Consider the following 18,304-nt stretch of genomic DNA (forward strand, 5'->3'; position numbering starts at 1 on the left):
GTCGAGTGAAGAGGTCGGAGAGAGTGTCGGCGCCAATCAAGACCTGAACGACTGGGTTCGGTAAAGTGATGAAAGGCTGGAGAAGGGAAAGCAGGAATAGAAGGGCGGTGGTTGCGAACTTGTCTGCGACATCTTTTTTCGATGCCGCACAGTGCGATTGAAATCTTGGCGGCGGGTTGAGCCGATTTAGACTAAGCCTGTTATGGAATGACTCTCCAAAAGTTCAGTCACCAGCACTCTCAGCAGTCACTTACAGTATGAATGATGATGAAGGTGACTTTTTCTTCATTTTGGAATGGGACTTCTTTGATCCGACTCTCAATCCAGCTCGAAAGATAGACTTGGCACAATTGCCGTCAGCTGGAAATGGACCAGGTCCCAGGCACTCAGCAGGGTGGCCTTCCCCCATTAGCCCTGTACCCGGAATCAAGCGTCAAAGCCAGCCTGCCGCCCGCTGAGTGGGATGCGTGTCTTGACTCATGGCTGTTCAGTCTGGAATTCCGTCTCCGACTGCCAGACAAAGATTTCTCCAAAATCGGTTTTGGAGAGGATGCCAGCGGCGTGGTCTTCCTCGCGTCATTCTTCAGGTCAGCTACTCGGGCAATGGACACGGTACAGCCGCCGAGCCTCCAGAAGGAAAGACTGTTGCTGAAACGCGCGTATTTGCTCTGGAGAAGGCTCCTGCTGGTCACGGCTACGCCTTTCGACTACGACAAGGCGAAACTCGTGGAGCTGCTATGTCAGGCGTGCATGCTCTACGCAACCGTGTCGGACTGGAAGGTGACGCTGAAGACAACGTGGAAGAGGAATCAAGCCCAAATGACAAACGTAGTCGAGGGCTGGAAGAAGACTGTCTCGGCGGATCTTTCGGCGCCACCTAACTCGGGAGTGCTTGTGGGTCGACTGCGTGAAATGAATGCGTTTGTCAAGGTCTCAGCCGACGCAGGCCTCGTTCTTATGACGGGCTCAGATTACCTCGAGACACTGATGGAGGCCTACAGTCGATTGCAGACATTACCTGATGCAGGCTTGTTCCAAAGAATACTGACCGAGCACATCTTCTACTGTCTGCGCAGCCTGATGTCCGATGGTTCTGCCCATGGACCGCTGCTGCTGGACCACCTTTATTTCATGAAATCCGAGACGGACCGACTCACAAAGTCAAAAGTCAATGGGCCGACTTTGTCCTCGAGCCTGGTTTGCAGTACATCTTTCTTGAGACATCTTGCATCAGACCCTTTCGTGGCTGGTAGTAAGCGAGGTCAGGGGTTGTTGGAGTCACTCAATATCTATCGACAAAATACCAGGCATTTCCACCCCCCAGTTGGGCCCAGAAGGCGCAAAGTCGCAAAAGGCAAAGGCAAGGCCGATGCGAACGAAGAGATGCACATTCACAAGGCCTCGCAGATATCACAAGTCCATGACCTCTTTCCAGACCTTTCAAATCACTATATCCTCAGGCTCCTCGACCACTTCCATGATGACACTGAGGCTGTGGTGGCGGCGCTATTGGAGCCAGATTCTCTTCCAGCTGGACTCCGTGACCGGGATGTCTTCGAAGGGCCTGACCTTGAGATTGCTGGACCCGCGCACGATCTTGCACCACATTCCACACCGCCGCAACTTCCAGAGAGGAAGAACATATTTGCTGGAGACGATCTAGACAAACTTCAGATATCTACAAGTCGGCTACACAGAGGGCAAAAAGATGTCAAAATTGACCACGCTGAAACAGAACATGAGCATGCACAACGAAAGGCGGCAATTCTGTCAGCATTGGCAGCCTTTGACTTGGACGATGATGAGCGAGACGACACATACGATATCGCCGATGTGGGCGGAACAGTGGATTCCACTCTAGACACTGACACCCGGCCGCAACCAGAAAGAGGACAAGAGCAAAATCCCCACGAAGAGAAGTTGTTCCGAGCGTGGAAAGGCAACCAGGAGCTATTTGCACGAGACAGCAACACCCGTATATCCAAGATACGACAAGATCTCAAACGCGAGACCAACATGAGTGATGAACAGCTGGAAGGATGGGCTATTATGCTGAAGAGGGACCCCAAACTGCAAGATCGCCTAGAAAAGAAATACTCGGGTACTCCAGGTTTCAGAGGAAATCAAGTTGCACTTGCTTCGACGCGATGGCAGGGCGACAATACTCCTGAGGGCAGCGAGGGAGAGGCGGAGAGCGGAGGTCGACGAATTCAGGCGCAACCCAGGGGAAACCGCACCTGGGGACGTGGTCGCGGTGGCAATGGAGGTACTGCAGGTCCCAGCGGTGATGCAGCGACTCAGGCTGCCAGGAAGCGAAAAGAACAAGGTAGAGGCAGAGGCGGAGCGAGCCACAACAGACGCGAAGGGAGAGCGCGGAAGATGGGCAGAGGTATGGGAGGAGGTGTGGTATAGCAATAGAGACTCGGGTGTGGAAGTCTGTGTGTGGGGGTGACCAACACAATTTGCTAGGCGACTGCGAACAGTCGATGTAGGTCCTGAAGCTAAAACCCAAAAGGCAACGTGGTAGAAGAAGCAAGAGAGATAGAAGTAGAGAAACAAACAAAGGGATGCATATATTACACCCCGGTTAAACCTTCCGTTTTGGGCGAGGCGACTCTTTGTTTGGCAGGAGTTTGTTTCATCCGCAAATCGTCACTTTTGACACTGATGGGTGTCGCATGCCCCTGTTCCTCAAACAATTTCTCTTCTCTCCATGGATCTTTCTTGACGCCGGCGGAGTGCGTAGCCGATCAAGCCGTCCTCATCTACTACCATATTGGATTTTAGACGCAGAGACCACATGCTCTTCTAGAAAAAAAGGAACGAAAACGGGTGCGGTGGCTGTGGTGACAAATCTTCACCTCTGAACCCGCCAGACATTAGAGCGACAGGGGGATCTGTTTGTACCATTGTTCAGAGTTGCCGCCAGGAACAACACTTAGGAGGCATAAACGCCTCTGCATATCCTTACCCTCTGCCTCCTAAGCCGATCTGCCCCAGGACGATATGCCACTCAGATCACAGACTGTCACCCTGTAGATCGACGGACTTGGAGATGACAGACCTAGCTACAGCCAACGGCACCACAAATGGAGCACGCCAACACTCTTACGACACCTCCAATATCCTGGAAGCCTTACAGGTCATCCACAATCCCACCACCAAGAATGAGGTTAGGAGGCAAGCTTCAGAGTACCTGGAGAATCTGAAGTTGAGCAATGAAGCGCTTCAGTATGGGTGCGCCCTCGCAAGTGACAAATCGCAGCCACCTCTGGTACAACATTTCGGACTTTCGGTGCTCAGTCACATCGTCCGGCATGAGGTTCACCATCTGTCCGAGCAGCAAATGAATCAACTTCGAGAATGTATTAACGAACTGGGCCGGTCGATCCGGGACACGGAACTTGTCTTCATCCGCAACAAGATAGCTGAGCTATGGATCGAATTGGCCAAGCGCTATTGGGCTCTGGATATGTTCGGCTTGGACGAGCAGTTGGTGTACCTCTGGGAGCAGGATCTTGTGCGCAAGGACTTTGTGCTCACAATACTGGAAAACTTGTCTGAAGACATATTTGTTCGGGACGATAGTGTTGCCATCATGCGCGGGCGAGAGCTGAACTCTGCACTTGTCGAGATCTTCACATCCAGCTCAAACTTCGCAGGAGGCATCAAAATCGGCGATACCACCCACCACATGCGCTTTGGGCAGGATGGATGGCTCAGCAGGATCACGAAATTCCTTGAGGAAGCGATACAGAGCCCCAGTGTAGAGGGACAGCTGAAGGAGGTCGTCCTGAAAGCTCTCGCCACTATACGCTCCGCCTTCACCTGGGTCATGACACCAGCTATTGTTCATTCAATGGCTTTAGCAGTGACATGTGGATGCCTCACCCAGGCAGATCCAGATCTCATCATGGCTGCAATGGACAGTCTACTGTCGCTATACGGAAGAGTCCGACTAGAAGAGCTCGAAGTGCAAGCTCTCGTGCATCCTCTGATCCAGCCAGACAGTATCGCCACATTCAGACAACTATACAGCTGGTCTATTGTTTCGGTAGATGAAATGGACAGCAGCAAATATGTCATTTCGAAAAAACTCTCAGAGTTGATGTCGTTATTTGCAGATCATATGTGCCAATACAAACCCCCAGAACCCAGCACCCTCGACCTTTTCCCCTTTTTACGCTTCTTGACCATGGTGGCAGAACACGAAAGCTTGATAGTCTCGATCCCAGTCGTTCACTCCTGGGTCAAGATGCTGGAGGTACAGAGCTGGCGAACAACTGCTGCTGTATCTCAATGTGTTGGCCCGCTTCTGGAGGTGGCCTCACAACGACTCATGCAATACGATCAGCTCCCCGATGATACTCGGGAGCCCGTCGTGGTATTCGTGAATGAGGAGATTGAGCTCTTTCCGGAACGCCAGGGATTCTATATGAACTACCGCAGACTATGCTCGGCTGTCATTGAATGGATATGTTTCGCACAACTGGAAGATGCGCTTCAAGCCGTGATGAATCGAGTTGACGCTCTCCTAAACGAGATCGAAGCGGCGGAACAACACTTCGACATCACGAGGTATGAACGCGTATCCATGCATCTTCTACGTGCTGATGCCTACTTTGCCATGGTTGATGCTGCGTTCAAAGGGTTTGATCGATGGCAGGACGCACACCGAGAAGGTCCAAGCCCAGAAGAAGACCAACTGGTGCAAAGAATGCGGGAAGAGACCAAAGCGTGGGTGCTGAACATGATGAAAAACCGACACTTCAAAGACCCGCAAATCAGACAACGCCAGATCAAGACGGTAGTCGAAGTTTCCAACCGGGCTCTGAGAAAGGACACGGGCTTCGCCTTTAGTGTCCTGGAGCACATATTGTCGTCCTTTATCATCGTTCGACAACAAGATTCCAGCTATGCGGATGCCGTCGAGGACTTGCACAGCTATGCCACGAGCGAGTTAAGACGCTTGTCGTTGCAACATGCCGACTATTTTGTCACCTTCTATGACCAGCTACAAGCGAAATTCTCGGATCTAATAAATCAGATCAGTGCGAGCGAGCGACTGCAGGTTGACCTGAAGTCTACGCTCTTCTCTGTCATCCAACATGCGACAGGGGTCGACTACACCCACCGTCAGGCTAAGCTCGAAGAGTTTCTTCAACCCATTGCGGCAGCCTGGGCAGACCAAAATTTCCAGTCCGCTCTGGGCAGTCTGGAGTCCTTTGCTCATTTTCAAGGGTTCGATCAGATTGGACCGTACCTGGCATCTCTGGGAGCGGGCAAGATTGAGGATTGGTCTGCAGTTCCCTTCGACAATCGTGGGGTGCAGATTCAGAACGAAATGTCGTCTGCCTACGCCAGGTTACCTCTTCGAGCCACGCGCATTTTCTTAAGCATATCAACCGAGAGACTCGAACAAGGTTCACAGCTCCATAACATGATATGTGACCTGTGGTTACCCATGGTCCCAACGATGCTGGAGTATGTTCTCCGTCTGACGAGCTATAATCACCAATTGCACAATCCCTCATCGTGGCCGAATGTACCTGCTGAGCTTGAGGGCGTCATTCGACGAGTTCTCCGAGACCGATACTGGCAGTCGGGTATCTCGTCCGGCTCCATGGGTGAGTTTCACAGCAGGGTCAAGGCCTCCAGGTCCACGCTCGAGGGATTTGCATCGTCAGTGCGAGGGAAAATACGTGGATATCTCGAACAGTGCTACAGCATCCTCCATACACTGGGCAGGCTAGGCACGACCTTCTACAGCATGCAGCAACTCCCCGAGTTGATCGCACAAGCCGCCATTGATTCAGCAGTCCCGCTAAGTCCACATCATTTCGCGGTCATGCTTCAGATGCTGCCCAAATTGATTGACGAATGCCCGCCGGGAAGTCGGCAACATTTTTTGACTCCAATCATATCGTCTGTGCTTGTGCAGATGGACATCAAGCTATCAACCGAGTGGGAGAAGATGAACCAGCGCAAGCAGAATAAGCACGATGAGGAGAACCTCAGCGACGAGATGAGAGATGACTCGGTGCTGCGGCAGACTACCTATCGGGCGGTCAATCTGGTTGCACACTGGTTGCAGCCGAGGCGCGAGCAGGAGCTGAGCTCGAAGAAGGCGATTGTCAATCGCAACTATCTGACGGATGGCACTCAACAAACGATGCGGGATTTCTTACTCTCGCACGTACATCTCCTGGAAAAGCTGCTTGTCCTCATCAACCATGCGCTTGCGTTCAAGGACATGAAATCGTCTTACCAGATGCTCATGACCGCGCACCGTCTTGTTCCAGAGTTTGCGTCCGACCGCTTTGTTAGTGGCGAGGAGGCCGCCGCCGTGCGCGAGTACATCTCGACGGATATGCTCAAGACGGCAATCACTTGCTTGAACGATGGCTATTTCGCCGATCAGCAGGTCTACTACGCCCAGCTGATCGCGACGATCTGGCTGTCGTACGGTTTGCCGAATCACGTCCCCGCCACAGAAACCACACCCGCTCACGAACGTCCGTCGTTGACCCCGACGCCCCGGGACGTGATACTCAGCCTGCCAGGCATGACGGAAGCGAAGGTCAATCACGCGTCTACATTGCTTCTCAAGGAAGCATCGCTGGGCAACCGGTCCAAGAGGCTCCGAGCCATTATACTCGCGCTGCTCGAGGGCGTCAGGGGGGTCCGGGTCAGCGAGCTCGGCAAGATCGACACGAGACAGCAGCAGTCGAAGATCCTGGAGAAGTACAAGCAACGAGAGATGCTGAGCATGCAGGGCGTGGAAGACGGGGGCCGGAAAGTTGTTGGTGGTGGTGGTGGTGGTGGTAGTATCGGGGACGACGGAGCTGATTTGGCGGGAGTCGCGGATATGTTTGGAAGCTAGCTAGAACTATCTGCTCACGAGTCAAAGGGGCCAACGGACGATGATTAGTGACAAGATACGTAGGTACACAGGGTAGGTAGGTGCATGTAATTCCACGTTGGATATCGCGAGGTGGATCGCTCTGCCAACGTAGATATCTATATGAAGCTCCAAAGGGGGGTGAAAACGTGGCCAGCCCTTGTCGTCAGAGATCGGTCTTGTGGACTTCTCCCCTGCACTGGCTCTACTCTGGTAGATGATGATGATGATGATCTGATTTGATCTGTGATGACTATGATTGACTGATTGATTGATGGGCCTTGTCTGTTCCAATGGTGTGTCTCTGTATCGTGAGAGAAATTTTTTTGCGGTTTATTCTATGTATGTACATGTCGGGGGTTTGGTAAAGATCTTCCCACACACGTCCTCGTCCTGATCCCTTCGAGGGGGCTTTTCGCCCCCGCGCCTCGTTGACTCTTGGATCTTTGGGGACGTGAGATGTGGATTTGCGTTGCTCGCTGCTCGCTGTTCGAGGGTGACGATTAACCGTCGCTTGATCGGAGAGCAAGGCTCGGGACGCCGCCAATATCAAAATCTGCCGCCTCATTCCACCGTTCTGTTCGGTGTGGCTGTAAATGTCGGTCTCACGAATCTGTGGTTGGAAGCAAGGAATGTCAGCATATCCTCTTCTCGACCTGTTTTGGGACCTGTTGTGTTCTTCCTCGTGGTCTCCTTCTCGCTCTCTTTCTCCCTCCTGGCCACGGAAGACTTCCTCTGATGTCGTTGAATCTCCATCCTCTGCGGAATAACCCGATCCAAGTCCAGCTCCCACAAAAAAAAAGCACGGGGAAATGGACGAAAGCGTACCGGTCACTGTTGTAAGCCCCGCTCTGGCTGCCGAGCAGCTCCTTCTCCCTGGCCAAATCCGCATAGTATCTCCTGACCTGGTCCCGGTCCTCCTCGGCCTGCAGCAACGGCGTCAGGTGTATCCGACTCCACATCTTCTCGCGGGCCATTTCGTGTTTCTCGCGCTGTCCGACAAACACCTGGCGCCAGCCGTAGGCCATCACGGCCCCGACGCCGACGAGGTACCAGACGGGTTTGAGGCCGCGTGTGGGTATGTTACGCTGCGGGGGGGAAACGAGAGGACAGAAAATGTTAGTGCGCTGTTTCTTCTTCTTCTCATGCTGCTGCTGCTACCGAACGGGTTGGGGTTGGGGGGGAGGGAAGGGGAGGAGGGTGTAGGGAAGACCCGAGTGGTGGAGGCGCGAGAGAGCTTGTAGACGTACTCTGTATTGAACGGCTTCGTAGCCGCCCGTGGGCGGGAGGTCCTGAGGCATCCTCTAAAAGGGCTGGCTGGTCCGGTTGGGTGTATCGCGACCTACATGCATAGACAGGGTGAATGCAGTGGTGAAAGAGTAGCTTGGAAGTTCGAGATGAGGTCAATTGGAGGACGAGGCCGCTGCAAGTCGAGTTGGGGTTTGCCCAATTTTGGGTTCCAGAGACTTAAAGCAGCAGCACGTGCGCATGCTAGGTCGGAGTATTAATACCACTCCAGTAGCTAGCGACTACATAATTACTATTCGGGTGAGTTCTATTCGCTCCTTGTGTTTGCTTCCATCCTGCGGAAGCCACTCAATTCCAGTTCTCCTCGGCTGCTCCTCGGCTGCTCCTGGGTAGCATGGCTTTTAATCAGAGTTAGACCACAATAGGGAGGTGCTACGTACTCTCGAGGATGCCAACATCTTAATTCGACTGTCCTCCTCCATCAAGCTGAGGCAACTCTCTTCAGACATGATGACCAGCTATATCATGTTCAGCACTGTATCGCCTACCTGGACAGACCAGCAGATCCGGGACCTCTGCCGCGAGCATGTTTCAACGACACAGCTATCCGAATTCCCCTAATTCCACACAGATCAGTATTACATCAAGCGGGGAGCCACGGTGAACGTCGACGAGGCTCTCGTGCAAAACTATCTATGGGAACACAGTCAAGAAGCGTCATTCCGAGTGCCCAAGGTGTACCACTATTTTGAGGATCAAGAGTCTACCCTGAGTTGGGGCTTACGCTGTGGGTTTTTCGTGATGGAATTCATCCCAGAAGACACTGATTAATTCATTGATCCTCATCTGCTGCGCACGGCCCTCGATTTGTGGAAAATTCCAACGCCGGATTGGGTTCGACACAATTTGCCCTTGGGTTCCCGGTTCCGCACTCCCCTGCTCATGCAGTCAAAACTGCTGCCTGGAGACGCAAAGGAGTGGACCAATTGACCCGAATGGCTCACTCATGACTTACAGTATATGGAGTGGTTCCTGAGAACCTGACGGATAATAATTCAGGTAGGCAAGTAGGTTAAGATACGGCGAGGGCTGAGGACGTAGGGGGCATAGATCTTGGCGTCGATAGAAGCACCCCTTTAAAAGCGGCGGTAAATTTGCCTGCGACCTGCGTTGTACTGGAGAAAAGTTTTGGAAAGGCTTTAGACGTTCACATACCCTGGCGACTAATTCCGACTGTTGACACTTCGCTATGGAGGCAGAGGAGCGGCCTGCAAAGCTTCGAAAGCTCAACTCTAACGATGACACCGGTTCAGATGAAGACACGGGTACTCCTCTGTTGTCAAAACTACCTGGCACGACCAATGGCGCCGCCGATGCTCCGTTGTCGCAGAACAGTAAGCCAGAGGAGGAGTATACTGCTAATATTGAAGACTCTTCAGTGAAGCGACAACATGGAGGAGAATTCATCCCAGACGAGTCGGAAGGCCTGGATGTATCCTCAGGAACCTTACCAGATGATACCCACACGCTCCCTGCGCTGCAGCATCCGCAAGATGGCGACCTGCAAAAGCCGCTGTCCAAGAACCAATTGAAGAAACTACGAAAGCAACAGGAATGGGAGGCAGCCCGAGATTACCGCAAGGCGAAGCGGAAACAGAAGACACAGGAGAAGAAGGCCAGGAAACGGGCCGCCCGAGAAGAGGAGGAACAGCACGGTCTCCAGACGCTGCAACGGTCTCCAGCTGGCGAAGGAGGGGATGGAGAAGTTGACGGGACAAAGATGAAGACAATGCCAAATCCTCCTCAGGTACCTCCTAAGATGAAACACCGTCGGTCTATCCAGGTTCCCGTGACCATCCTTATCGACTGCGGCTTCGACGATCTCATGTTGGACAAGGAACGCATATCGCTGGGCTCGCAACTCACGCGGTCTTACTCCGACAACTCGCGCTCGCGGTATCGGGCTCATCTTGTGATCAGCTCCTGGGGTGGACTACTGAAGAAGAGGTTCGACACAGTGCTCAACAAGCATTATTTGAACTGGAGGAATGTCACGTTTGTGGAGGGGGATTTTGTCGAGGCGGCGAAGAAGGCTGACGAGTTGATGAAAGGGCCTGGAGGTGGCAATCTCGTCGGTTGTTTTGAGAAGTACGCTGCTGCTGCTGCTGCTCCACAAGCTGGTGCTGGTGGCCCAGTTTCCGCCGTTCAGGGCGAAACATCCAACGTTGCGAATGGATCAGCGCCCTCTGCACGACCCGATAAGGTCGAGGCAACTGATGCAGCAGACGGTACTCCCAGCGACCAGCAACCATCAGGACCCAAGGATCCTCAACCCACCCAACCGCAAATCCCACTTTCTTCTCCACGGACAGACCCGTCTGCCCCTCCCCCCGGCGAAGTCATCTACCTCACCTCCGACTCGCCCGACACCCTGACCACCCTGTCCCCCTACTCGACCTACATCGTCGGCGGCCTGGTCGACAAGAACCGCCACAAGGGCATCTGTTACAAGACGGCCCGGGAGCGCGGGATCAAGACCGCCAAGTTGCCCATCGGCGAGTACCTGGAGATGACGTCCCGGAAGGTCCTGGCCACGAACCACGTCGTCGAGATTTTGCTCAGATATCTCGAGGAGGAGGACTGGGGCAAGGCGTTTTTGAGGGTCATTCCGAAGAGGAAGGGGGGCCGGTTGAGGGGGGAGAATGCAGGTGGTGGGGAGGGGGAGGGGGATGATAACGAGAACGACGAGGGGGATGAGCATGAACAGAACGGGGTGTCCGCACAGGTAGAGAACGACGCGGACGCGGACAATGATGCTGACGATGGCGGTATTGACACTGCCGAGGATGCAGGCGATCAATGACCGACAAATAGATGGTTAAAAACTTCCCCATCAATTACATCTCGTTCCGAGCGAGTCATGATCAGAACACAGGACTTCAAGACAAAGTACTGGAACTGTTAGTTTACTGCTATATTGCACTGCACTGCATGTCATCGTGGTTCGTCCACCCTCTTTACCTGCCTGCTTTCCAGCACAGCACTAGATGACAGGGAAATATCGGTAGGAGGAATACTGTACTTGTTGCACGCTGTAGAGCAGGCCCCCTCCAAATCGGTTCCGATATGAACGATGAAGAAAAAGATATGGTGAATTCTGCCGACCGCCTACTTCCGAGGACGCCCCAGTAGATACCTATTTACCTGACATTTCCCGTGTTCGCTGATCAAGAAAGACATGCATACATGAGTTGACGGCCGTCTCGCACAATCTCGCACCTTGTCATATCACATCGCATCACATGACGGAACAGCTCTCGCGCATTGTCTCGAGGTAGCCGGCTTCCGAATCGTCCTCCTCGTTTAGCGCGCCCGGTTTCCTCTTCATGCCCTTGACGGTCATGGTCTGTTCGCCCGCCCCGTGCCACCATTTCATGACTTGCATCGCTTCCCCGTCGACGTCCACCGCGTCGATTCTCCATCGTCCGCCACTCACCTCCACCTGCGTTTTACCGGGCGGGAAATGGAACTCGGGCAAGAAAATCTCCGTGGGGACAGACTCCTTTGTCGCACTGTCTGAAGTCAACGAGAAGGTGAATGTCACGGATTTCAGATCGAAGCCGTAAGACACGACGTCGCCGACGGTCGCGATCGGAGACGGCCGGACCCACGCTTCGGCAGCACGGAAACCAACTGGACCGTCTGTGCCTCTCAGAGGTGTAGCTTGCGTCTGGTTGATCTGGGGAGACTTTAGCGCGTCTTTGAGGTTTGATGGGTTTATCGTGGTCGAGTCGGACAGTGTTGTGCTTGAATATGAAGTTGACTCCCGGCCTAAGGATGCTGTGGAGGGGTTCGTAGTGGGAAGGGTTGTCAAGGTCGAGGCAGTTGGAAGGAGAGGATCATCGACCGAGACGACAGAGAGATCTTCGCCATTCCATAAATCTCCCCATTGGTGATTGTTCTGGGAATGTTAGCAATCGAAAGTGATGGGCTGGCTTGTCTCCTTATCTCCTTACCTCAACTACATAAGTCCATAAGGTATACCCCTGAGAGCCCGAGCCCTCCAAGGCGAAATGGTTGGCATCCAAGGCTGAGATCTGGCTCGAATAGTCGCCGGACTTGTAGGCGTATTTATCATCCATATCGAAAGGAATTCCAATCTCGGTGAAGAGCGTAGGGTGGTCTCCGAGATAAGTCACGCCTTCCTCGCGTATCGCCTTCAACTGGTCCCGTAGACAGTTCCTGATGGCTGTCTCACCAAGCCGAACAGCGAACACGGGGTTAGAGTATTTGTGACGCAGGATTCCGAAGACGTCCACATTGTAGTATTTGTTCCAGTGCTTCTGAAGTAGCGTGATGCCGTCGTAATAATGAGTCGAGAAGACCAGCCTCTTGTCGTCGTCGATAGTGCCCTTGATGCTCGGAGGTATTTCCAGAACAGCTGATTGCACCAGGATCAAACAATCTTTGTGGATCGCTCGCAGGGCATCTCTGTACTTCCGGAAATGCTGCATATAGTATATGTTGGTATATTTGAGATAGTCCAACTTCTCTCCCGACTTGGGTATCGAGGCGAAATAATCGGGCTTCAAGAGTTGGTCCTGGGCGGGATCCCAGACGCCATTCTGAGCCCACAGGCACTCGCCGAGTCTCCAGCCCGGATCTCGCTTCCAACCGTACTGTGTGTCATCGAAATCTTTCGACAACCACGCCGATACGCCTTCCGGATCCACCAGTTCCCGACCGCTCTTGTATGGCCCGAACGTGCTGAACTCGTAGACGTCGACCTCTGCAGCACGGCCCGATCCCGTGAGAATGGATTGCCACGGAGTTGGCATTGTTCCTTTCCTCATTTTGAGCTCTTCCGGGAGCCCATTGAGATCTTCCCAACCAATCAACCCTCGATGCGGCTCGTTCATCGTTTCCCATCCAATGATACATTCATCCTCCAGTCCGCCCGTGTCGTGTATTCTCTGGGCCAGGTGTGCACAAGCGGCAATGAAATGGTCCGTCAAGTAGTCCTGGATGTTTTTGCCGTCTATGATGGCGTTTGGTGCAAAGTCCCGACCAGCATAGAACAGGGTGAAGGTAGTCTCGGTAGCCAAACGGGTGTAATTCGTCGGCCACAGCATCTTTGGAAACTGTGCAGGATCCGGCCATGTGTTATGAACAACCGCAGCTTGATTCGCCGCAAAGGTCTCCGGGTCCAGTCCACAAGCATAAAGGGTCCAAAGAGGTGCGCCAGAGCCACCGGTGAATCTAGACCAGACATCCTGATGAGGATCCATAAAGACATAGAGACCGTAGGACTTTGCTATCCGCAGGATCTTGATGGTGTGGTCTATAAACTCCTCGTCGTATTGGCCCGGTCCAGCATGTTCCAGAGCTTCCCAAGTGAAGAGGTACCGAATAACGTTGTATCCCCATCTCTTTATCCTGGAAAAGTGTACATGTGCCTCCTCTTCTGTGAAAGGGCGTCCCACGAACGAGACACTTTTGGCGTCGAAGAAGTCCTTCTGTTCGTGCGAGGGTTGGCTCGGGTGACGGGGAAGTTTGCAGTCTCCGGCGACGTTGATGCCGCGAAAGGTCACCTCGCGTCCTTGGGTATCTCGAAATCGGACTCCGTCGATTGAGAGTCCACGGGTCGTCATTGGGAAGCGAGGTGAATGCAGGGAATACGCTGCGGGAGCATGCGGTATGAACAGGTGGTGAGGGGAATCGGATGGTTGTTCAACGCCGACTTTTGTAGAGGCAGTGCGACGTCAATGGCAGAGCTGAGAGAGAATGCAAGCTTCCGGAAATCAGGTCTGCCTCATGGTCGATTGACACGGAACGGTGATCGTGGGATGTAATGGCCTTCAACTTTCCGAAGGAGCATATACCCGAACGTTTGGATCGGGGATAAAGGACGATGCTGGTGATTCGCTCTGCATGATGACGAAGCATGACTTGCCAGTTGGGCGCCCACCCGCAGGTGGCACCAAAAATGGCCTTTAATGCTGGTCTCCATATCACTGGATTCTAGCCTCACAAGCCCTGGTGGGAGCGAACCTTCTATCCAGACGTGCAATTCCATGTTTTGGGGTCTTTGGATGTCGACCTCTAGAATACCCTCCATCCACGAAAAAAAAAATGCCTCGTGTCCTGTGGTACTAGCATTCCCTACATCATCTACATATAGTACATGCATGTTTCCCTTTTCCTCACGAATAACTCTTCCGGTCTGCCATCCGATACTTCCAGCATGGGGTATTTGGAATCTGCCTTCACTCTTTCTCTGGTTTGCGAGATGAGCCTCCGCTGTCAAAATGCTGGGACTTTCTCTCTCGCGCGAGACGGTCCTGTCCACTGGAGGTGTTCCTCCAGCATGCCTTACACCCTCATCAGTCAGTAGGCAGTCTTTGTATCCCTTAACATCGTTGATCGAGCATCAGAAGATCCGTTCCTGGAGCAGCAGGAGGGCTTGTCCTGCATATCGCTATCTCAGAAGTCAAGAATGGTCGGCTGGGAGGAAGCCATATGTTCTGACTGAGTGCGAGATTCTCTCCACTTTCACCGACCCTCCCACCAAGCGTACCCAAAAGTGAGGTTGCTATCCAAGCTGTAGCGTGCGTGTAGTTCTCCTTGTCAGACCTTTGACAGCGATATGATCTTCACGCTCGAAAGGCTGCGTCAGATCCACAGCACCACGAACTTCCGGTGTTTAAGAAGTGCCTGGCTCGTCCTTGGACACAAACTGGGTAAGGAATTCATCATCGTAGAGATCCTGTGCTGACGGCCTCTCTTCCGGAAGCCAACGAAAAATCTTGCGAGCGAGAGCGAGGAGCAGTGCTCTGTCCTCGCCCTCCAGACGTGTCTCACGCGTCTCAAGAGTTTGGTCGGGAATCGGTGTCTCAGCAATCCAGTTACCTTTGTCCGTTAGTGAGGCTCTTCCAAGAGAAATAGAGACTCTCAGCTCTGGAACCGTGCGTCCTTACCTTCCGAATCCCAGTACTGACGACTTCGATCGCAGCGAAGCAAAAACTCCTTTGGTGGAGGTCCCATGAGAGAGACCATTTCAGCAAAGTGGAGCTCGTCGTTGAGATGGCCGTCCTTGACGGCATAGAAGAGATTTCGGCTTTCGAACAGGCTCCAAATCTAAAGAAGTGTCAATTGCGCCATGTGAAATGAACTTTTCAGGTGCTATTATACGCACCATGACTCCAACGGACCAGATGTCGATCTTCGAGTCCCATTCTGTCCCAGCAATAATCTCAGGCGCTCGATAAACACCTGGCATGACGTCGCCAGAGTACTTCTGCTCCGGTTCCCCCAAGCGAGCAGCGCCGAAATCGGTAATAACCGGCGCTTCGTAGGTCGTTGGCATGTCATAGGAAAGATGGATGGTGCGATCCGCTAGAATCTTCCGCGGCGACGGGCTATCTTGTTCGGCCTGCTCGACCTTGGATACTGCGATAGCGTTGGTGCCGACAAGGATGTTGTTGGGCGATAGATCTAGGATCCTCCTTAGCTGCCAACACGCTGTGGATGTATCCAGATACGGGGACAGACCTGTATGTACCACCCCCGCCTGGTGCATGAAGTCCAAGGCCGTCACAATCACGAACAAGAATTTCTGCAAAAGTGTCTTTGGGAGAGCCCTGTCATCAAACAAATCTCGCAGACTGGTTAAGGTAGGGCCTAGTGTCTCGAAAACCAGACATTGATGAGATCCACAAGGTCCTTTGATATGGAAGTCGTCCAGCGATACACGCAGCTTGCCCTTACCAGGGTGATCCGTGTCGATGGATTTGATATGGCGAGAAATCATTAACTCTTGTGTAGCATCCTCTCCGATGATGCAGACCTTGAGAGTGACCAGGGCGTTTTCACTCAATAGTAGTTAGCAGAATGTCACGAAAACATAGGATAAGAATGTTGACTTACTGCAGATCCCGGCAGAGCCAGACAGTGGAGGCGGTGCCAAAGCCCAGCTTTGCGACGACCTGGTACCTCGCCTCAAAGACCTCCCCCAGTCGAACGGGATAGAACTTTTCTGCTTTGTAGCCAATGAGTCTCTCCTCCTCGAACTTTTCATGTTTTGGGAGGGTAACGAAGCCATCGGTCGGAAAGGTGCGGGGCTGAATCGACATGCTCCTTGCAGATCTTGCCATCCACACCTGTTCGACTCGCCTGGTGATTCGAGGAGCAGCCTGTTGATTCCAGTGTAGGATGGGAGACAGAGACCAGGAATGCAGTTGGGCCCGTATCGTTCGTGGAAAGGCCAATACCATCATGGTACTGTCTAGAAAGGATTGGAATCGGATGACAAGGCTAGGAAAGAGCGACAGAGCTGGTTCTGCTGCCTCTCGCCTTCACTGTAATATTGTATCTTGAAGACCAATCAAAAGCCCCCTTCACCTTGAGGCAACGTATGAAACGCCACCAAAGCCAGCCCGAGTTCTGATGGCGGGGCCGAAGCTTCAGCATCGACAAGCAGCATCGCACAACTCTGACTGGGGACAGCTGAGTAGCCGGGGTTGGCTCAGCTACGAAAAAAGTGAAGAAAAGCTGCTTCCTTGTTCTGATGTGCTCTACACTCTGTAGGGGAAGAGGAGCTTGCCACGTGTTCTCCAAAGGCCAAGCCACCCCTTTTCGGCTTCATCCCTAGTGACCACAACAGCACCTTCGACTAGTGAACGGCTTCCTCTACTTCCTCAACTCCCTGTCTTTCTGATATATGTTGCGAGGATGTGCATTGCGATATGAGAGATGTCTAGGGCTGAGGCGCAGGCTCTCTCGCTGCTGCGACTGCCTCATCCCACGTGAAGTCAGCGCTCCTATTTGCTGGAAGGGTATGTTGCACCAAAGGGTTGGGAACTCTTGTTCTGTAACCCACTGAAGAATGGCGCCCTAAACGATTGCATCTTATTGCAGGGAGGTCTTCAATTTGCTGCTCGTGTTGTGGATACAACCAACCTGAGTTTGTCGAGGTACCAATATGAAGCCAACTATTCACCCTGTCAAACCGCTGTCCACCTGTCCCGCAGCTCTGAAAATCGCGATGGACTCATGCAGCAGCTGCAACTGAGCAATGCCCCAAAGCGACACACATGTTTGTGCACCCACACCCCGCCGAGGCACTCATTCGCCAGGCGTGGCATCAGCAGTTCGTGATCAGTTGTTCGTCGGCAGCACCTTCTCTATCTCCACAAGCCAGGGAGAACGTGCTACGCGGCGAAAAGCACAATCGTGGGGGTAGCAAGACTATCGGCAGGTCTGGAGTAGGAGAGCAGTGCTCTCGCGTCTTGTGTGCTTCGACATATTGGTTCACGTTCATCTATCACTAAACGCGAGCAATGCTGTTCACCGCCATCGCATCACCACGGCCACCGATGCTGGCCCATTTCAGCCGCAAGACATGTATCACGATTGTTTGATTCATCAACGTGTCACACGATGAAGTTGTTTTGCGTGACGGGATCGTGTGTCTTCAGACATCCTCGTGAGAGTACACTACTATCCTGTTCTCAACCCTACATAGTCACACCGAACACTGTTCTTCAGCAGAAGTTCGCAATTATCCTTCTCAGTCCTAATCGTCCTTTATCTTAGAAATGCAGAGAACTGCCCCTCTTCTGATCAAGTTTTTGGGTTCTACAACAAAACAGTCTCTTCCAGAGTCCTTTCAGAAAGCTACGGACGTAGTAACCAATGCGATGGAGGAAAAGGTCGGTGGAACAGTCCTGTTACACACCAGACCTCTCGAGCAACCTTGTGCTGACTTTAGAGGCTAGTATCCAAATGCCCAGAATGCCAAAATACAGTACCATCCCACTTGTCTAGGTTACTTGGGAGTGTTAGATGCACTGTACCACGGCTAACCACAAGACTGACGGCCTAGGGGTTCCAAACCTCACTCCTCGGCCAAGGACCCGAGTGACGAGAAGCCTGTCATTACCATCAGTTACTATACGGAAAAGGGAACTCGAGTGACATCGGTCCACGTGCACGAAGACGGCACTTTTATCGAATTCCCGTCTCGAAACGCAGCGAAAGGCAAATGAAAATGATTGTTGAAAACGCGAAGGGAATTTCTAAAGCATATCCCAGAATCTGGCGGGCATCGAGGTCTCTAACAGAACCGTGGCAAAGAAAGACACCGCATAGGTGGTA

The 18,304-nt window shown here is 52.8% G+C and overlaps 6 protein-coding genes across 6 annotated transcripts; 3 read left to right on the top strand and 3 right to left on the bottom strand.

Annotated features, from left to right (window-relative positions):
* Nucleotides 1–366: 366 nt before the first annotated feature.
* Z517_11902 (uncharacterized protein) lies at nucleotides 367–2,412 on the top strand (the record flags this gene model as incomplete). The annotated part of the gene is made up of 1 exon (XM_013423484.1): nucleotides 367–2,412. One exon carries the CDS (start codon nucleotides 367–369, stop codon nucleotides 2,410–2,412), a length of 2,046 nt encoding a protein of 681 aa, XP_013278938.1.
* A 643-nt stretch (nucleotides 2,413–3,055) lies between these two features.
* On the top strand, nucleotides 3,056–6,883 carry Z517_11903 (uncharacterized protein; the record flags this gene model as incomplete). Its single annotated transcript, XM_013423485.1, has 1 exon — nucleotides 3,056–6,883. The coding sequence occupies one exon, from the start codon at nucleotides 3,056–3,058 to the stop codon at nucleotides 6,881–6,883; it is 3,828 nt and encodes a 1,275-aa protein (XP_013278939.1).
* Nucleotides 6,884–7,465: 582 nt separating this feature from the next.
* On the bottom strand, nucleotides 7,466–8,202 carry Z517_11904 (uncharacterized protein; the record flags this gene model as incomplete). The annotated part of the gene is made up of 3 exons (XM_013423486.1): nucleotides 7,466–7,514; nucleotides 7,730–7,989; nucleotides 8,152–8,202. The coding sequence occupies 3 exons, from the start codon at nucleotides 8,200–8,202 to the stop codon at nucleotides 7,466–7,468; spliced, it is 360 nt and encodes a 119-aa protein (XP_013278940.1).
* Nucleotides 8,203–9,398: 1,196 nt separating this feature from the next.
* Nucleotides 9,399–11,012, top strand: Z517_11905 (uncharacterized protein; the record flags this gene model as incomplete). The annotated part of the gene is made up of 1 exon (XM_013423487.1): nucleotides 9,399–11,012. The coding sequence occupies one exon, from the start codon at nucleotides 9,399–9,401 to the stop codon at nucleotides 11,010–11,012; it is 1,614 nt and encodes a 537-aa protein (XP_013278941.1).
* Nucleotides 11,013–11,447: 435 nt separating this feature from the next.
* Nucleotides 11,448–13,800, bottom strand: Z517_11906 (uncharacterized protein; the record flags this gene model as incomplete). Its single annotated transcript, XM_013423488.1, has 2 exons — nucleotides 11,448–12,110; nucleotides 12,166–13,800. 2 exons carry the CDS (start codon nucleotides 13,798–13,800, stop codon nucleotides 11,448–11,450), a joined length of 2,298 nt encoding a protein of 765 aa, XP_013278942.1.
* A 1,052-nt stretch (nucleotides 13,801–14,852) lies between these two features.
* Nucleotides 14,853–16,281, bottom strand: Z517_11907 (uncharacterized protein; the record flags this gene model as incomplete). The annotated part of the gene is made up of 5 exons (XM_013423489.1): nucleotides 14,853–15,058; nucleotides 15,127–15,286; nucleotides 15,345–15,643; nucleotides 15,701–16,020; nucleotides 16,076–16,281. 5 exons carry the CDS (start codon nucleotides 16,279–16,281, stop codon nucleotides 14,853–14,855), a joined length of 1,191 nt encoding a protein of 396 aa, XP_013278943.1.
* Between the last annotated feature and the right edge of the window lie 2,023 nt (nucleotides 16,282–18,304).

This window comes from Fonsecaea pedrosoi (assembly GCF_000835455.1).
Source record: "Fonsecaea pedrosoi CBS 271.37 unplaced genomic scaffold supercont1.8, whole genome shotgun sequence".
In the NCBI taxonomy this organism is placed as follows: domain Eukaryota; kingdom Fungi; phylum Ascomycota; class Eurotiomycetes; order Chaetothyriales; family Herpotrichiellaceae; genus Fonsecaea; species Fonsecaea pedrosoi.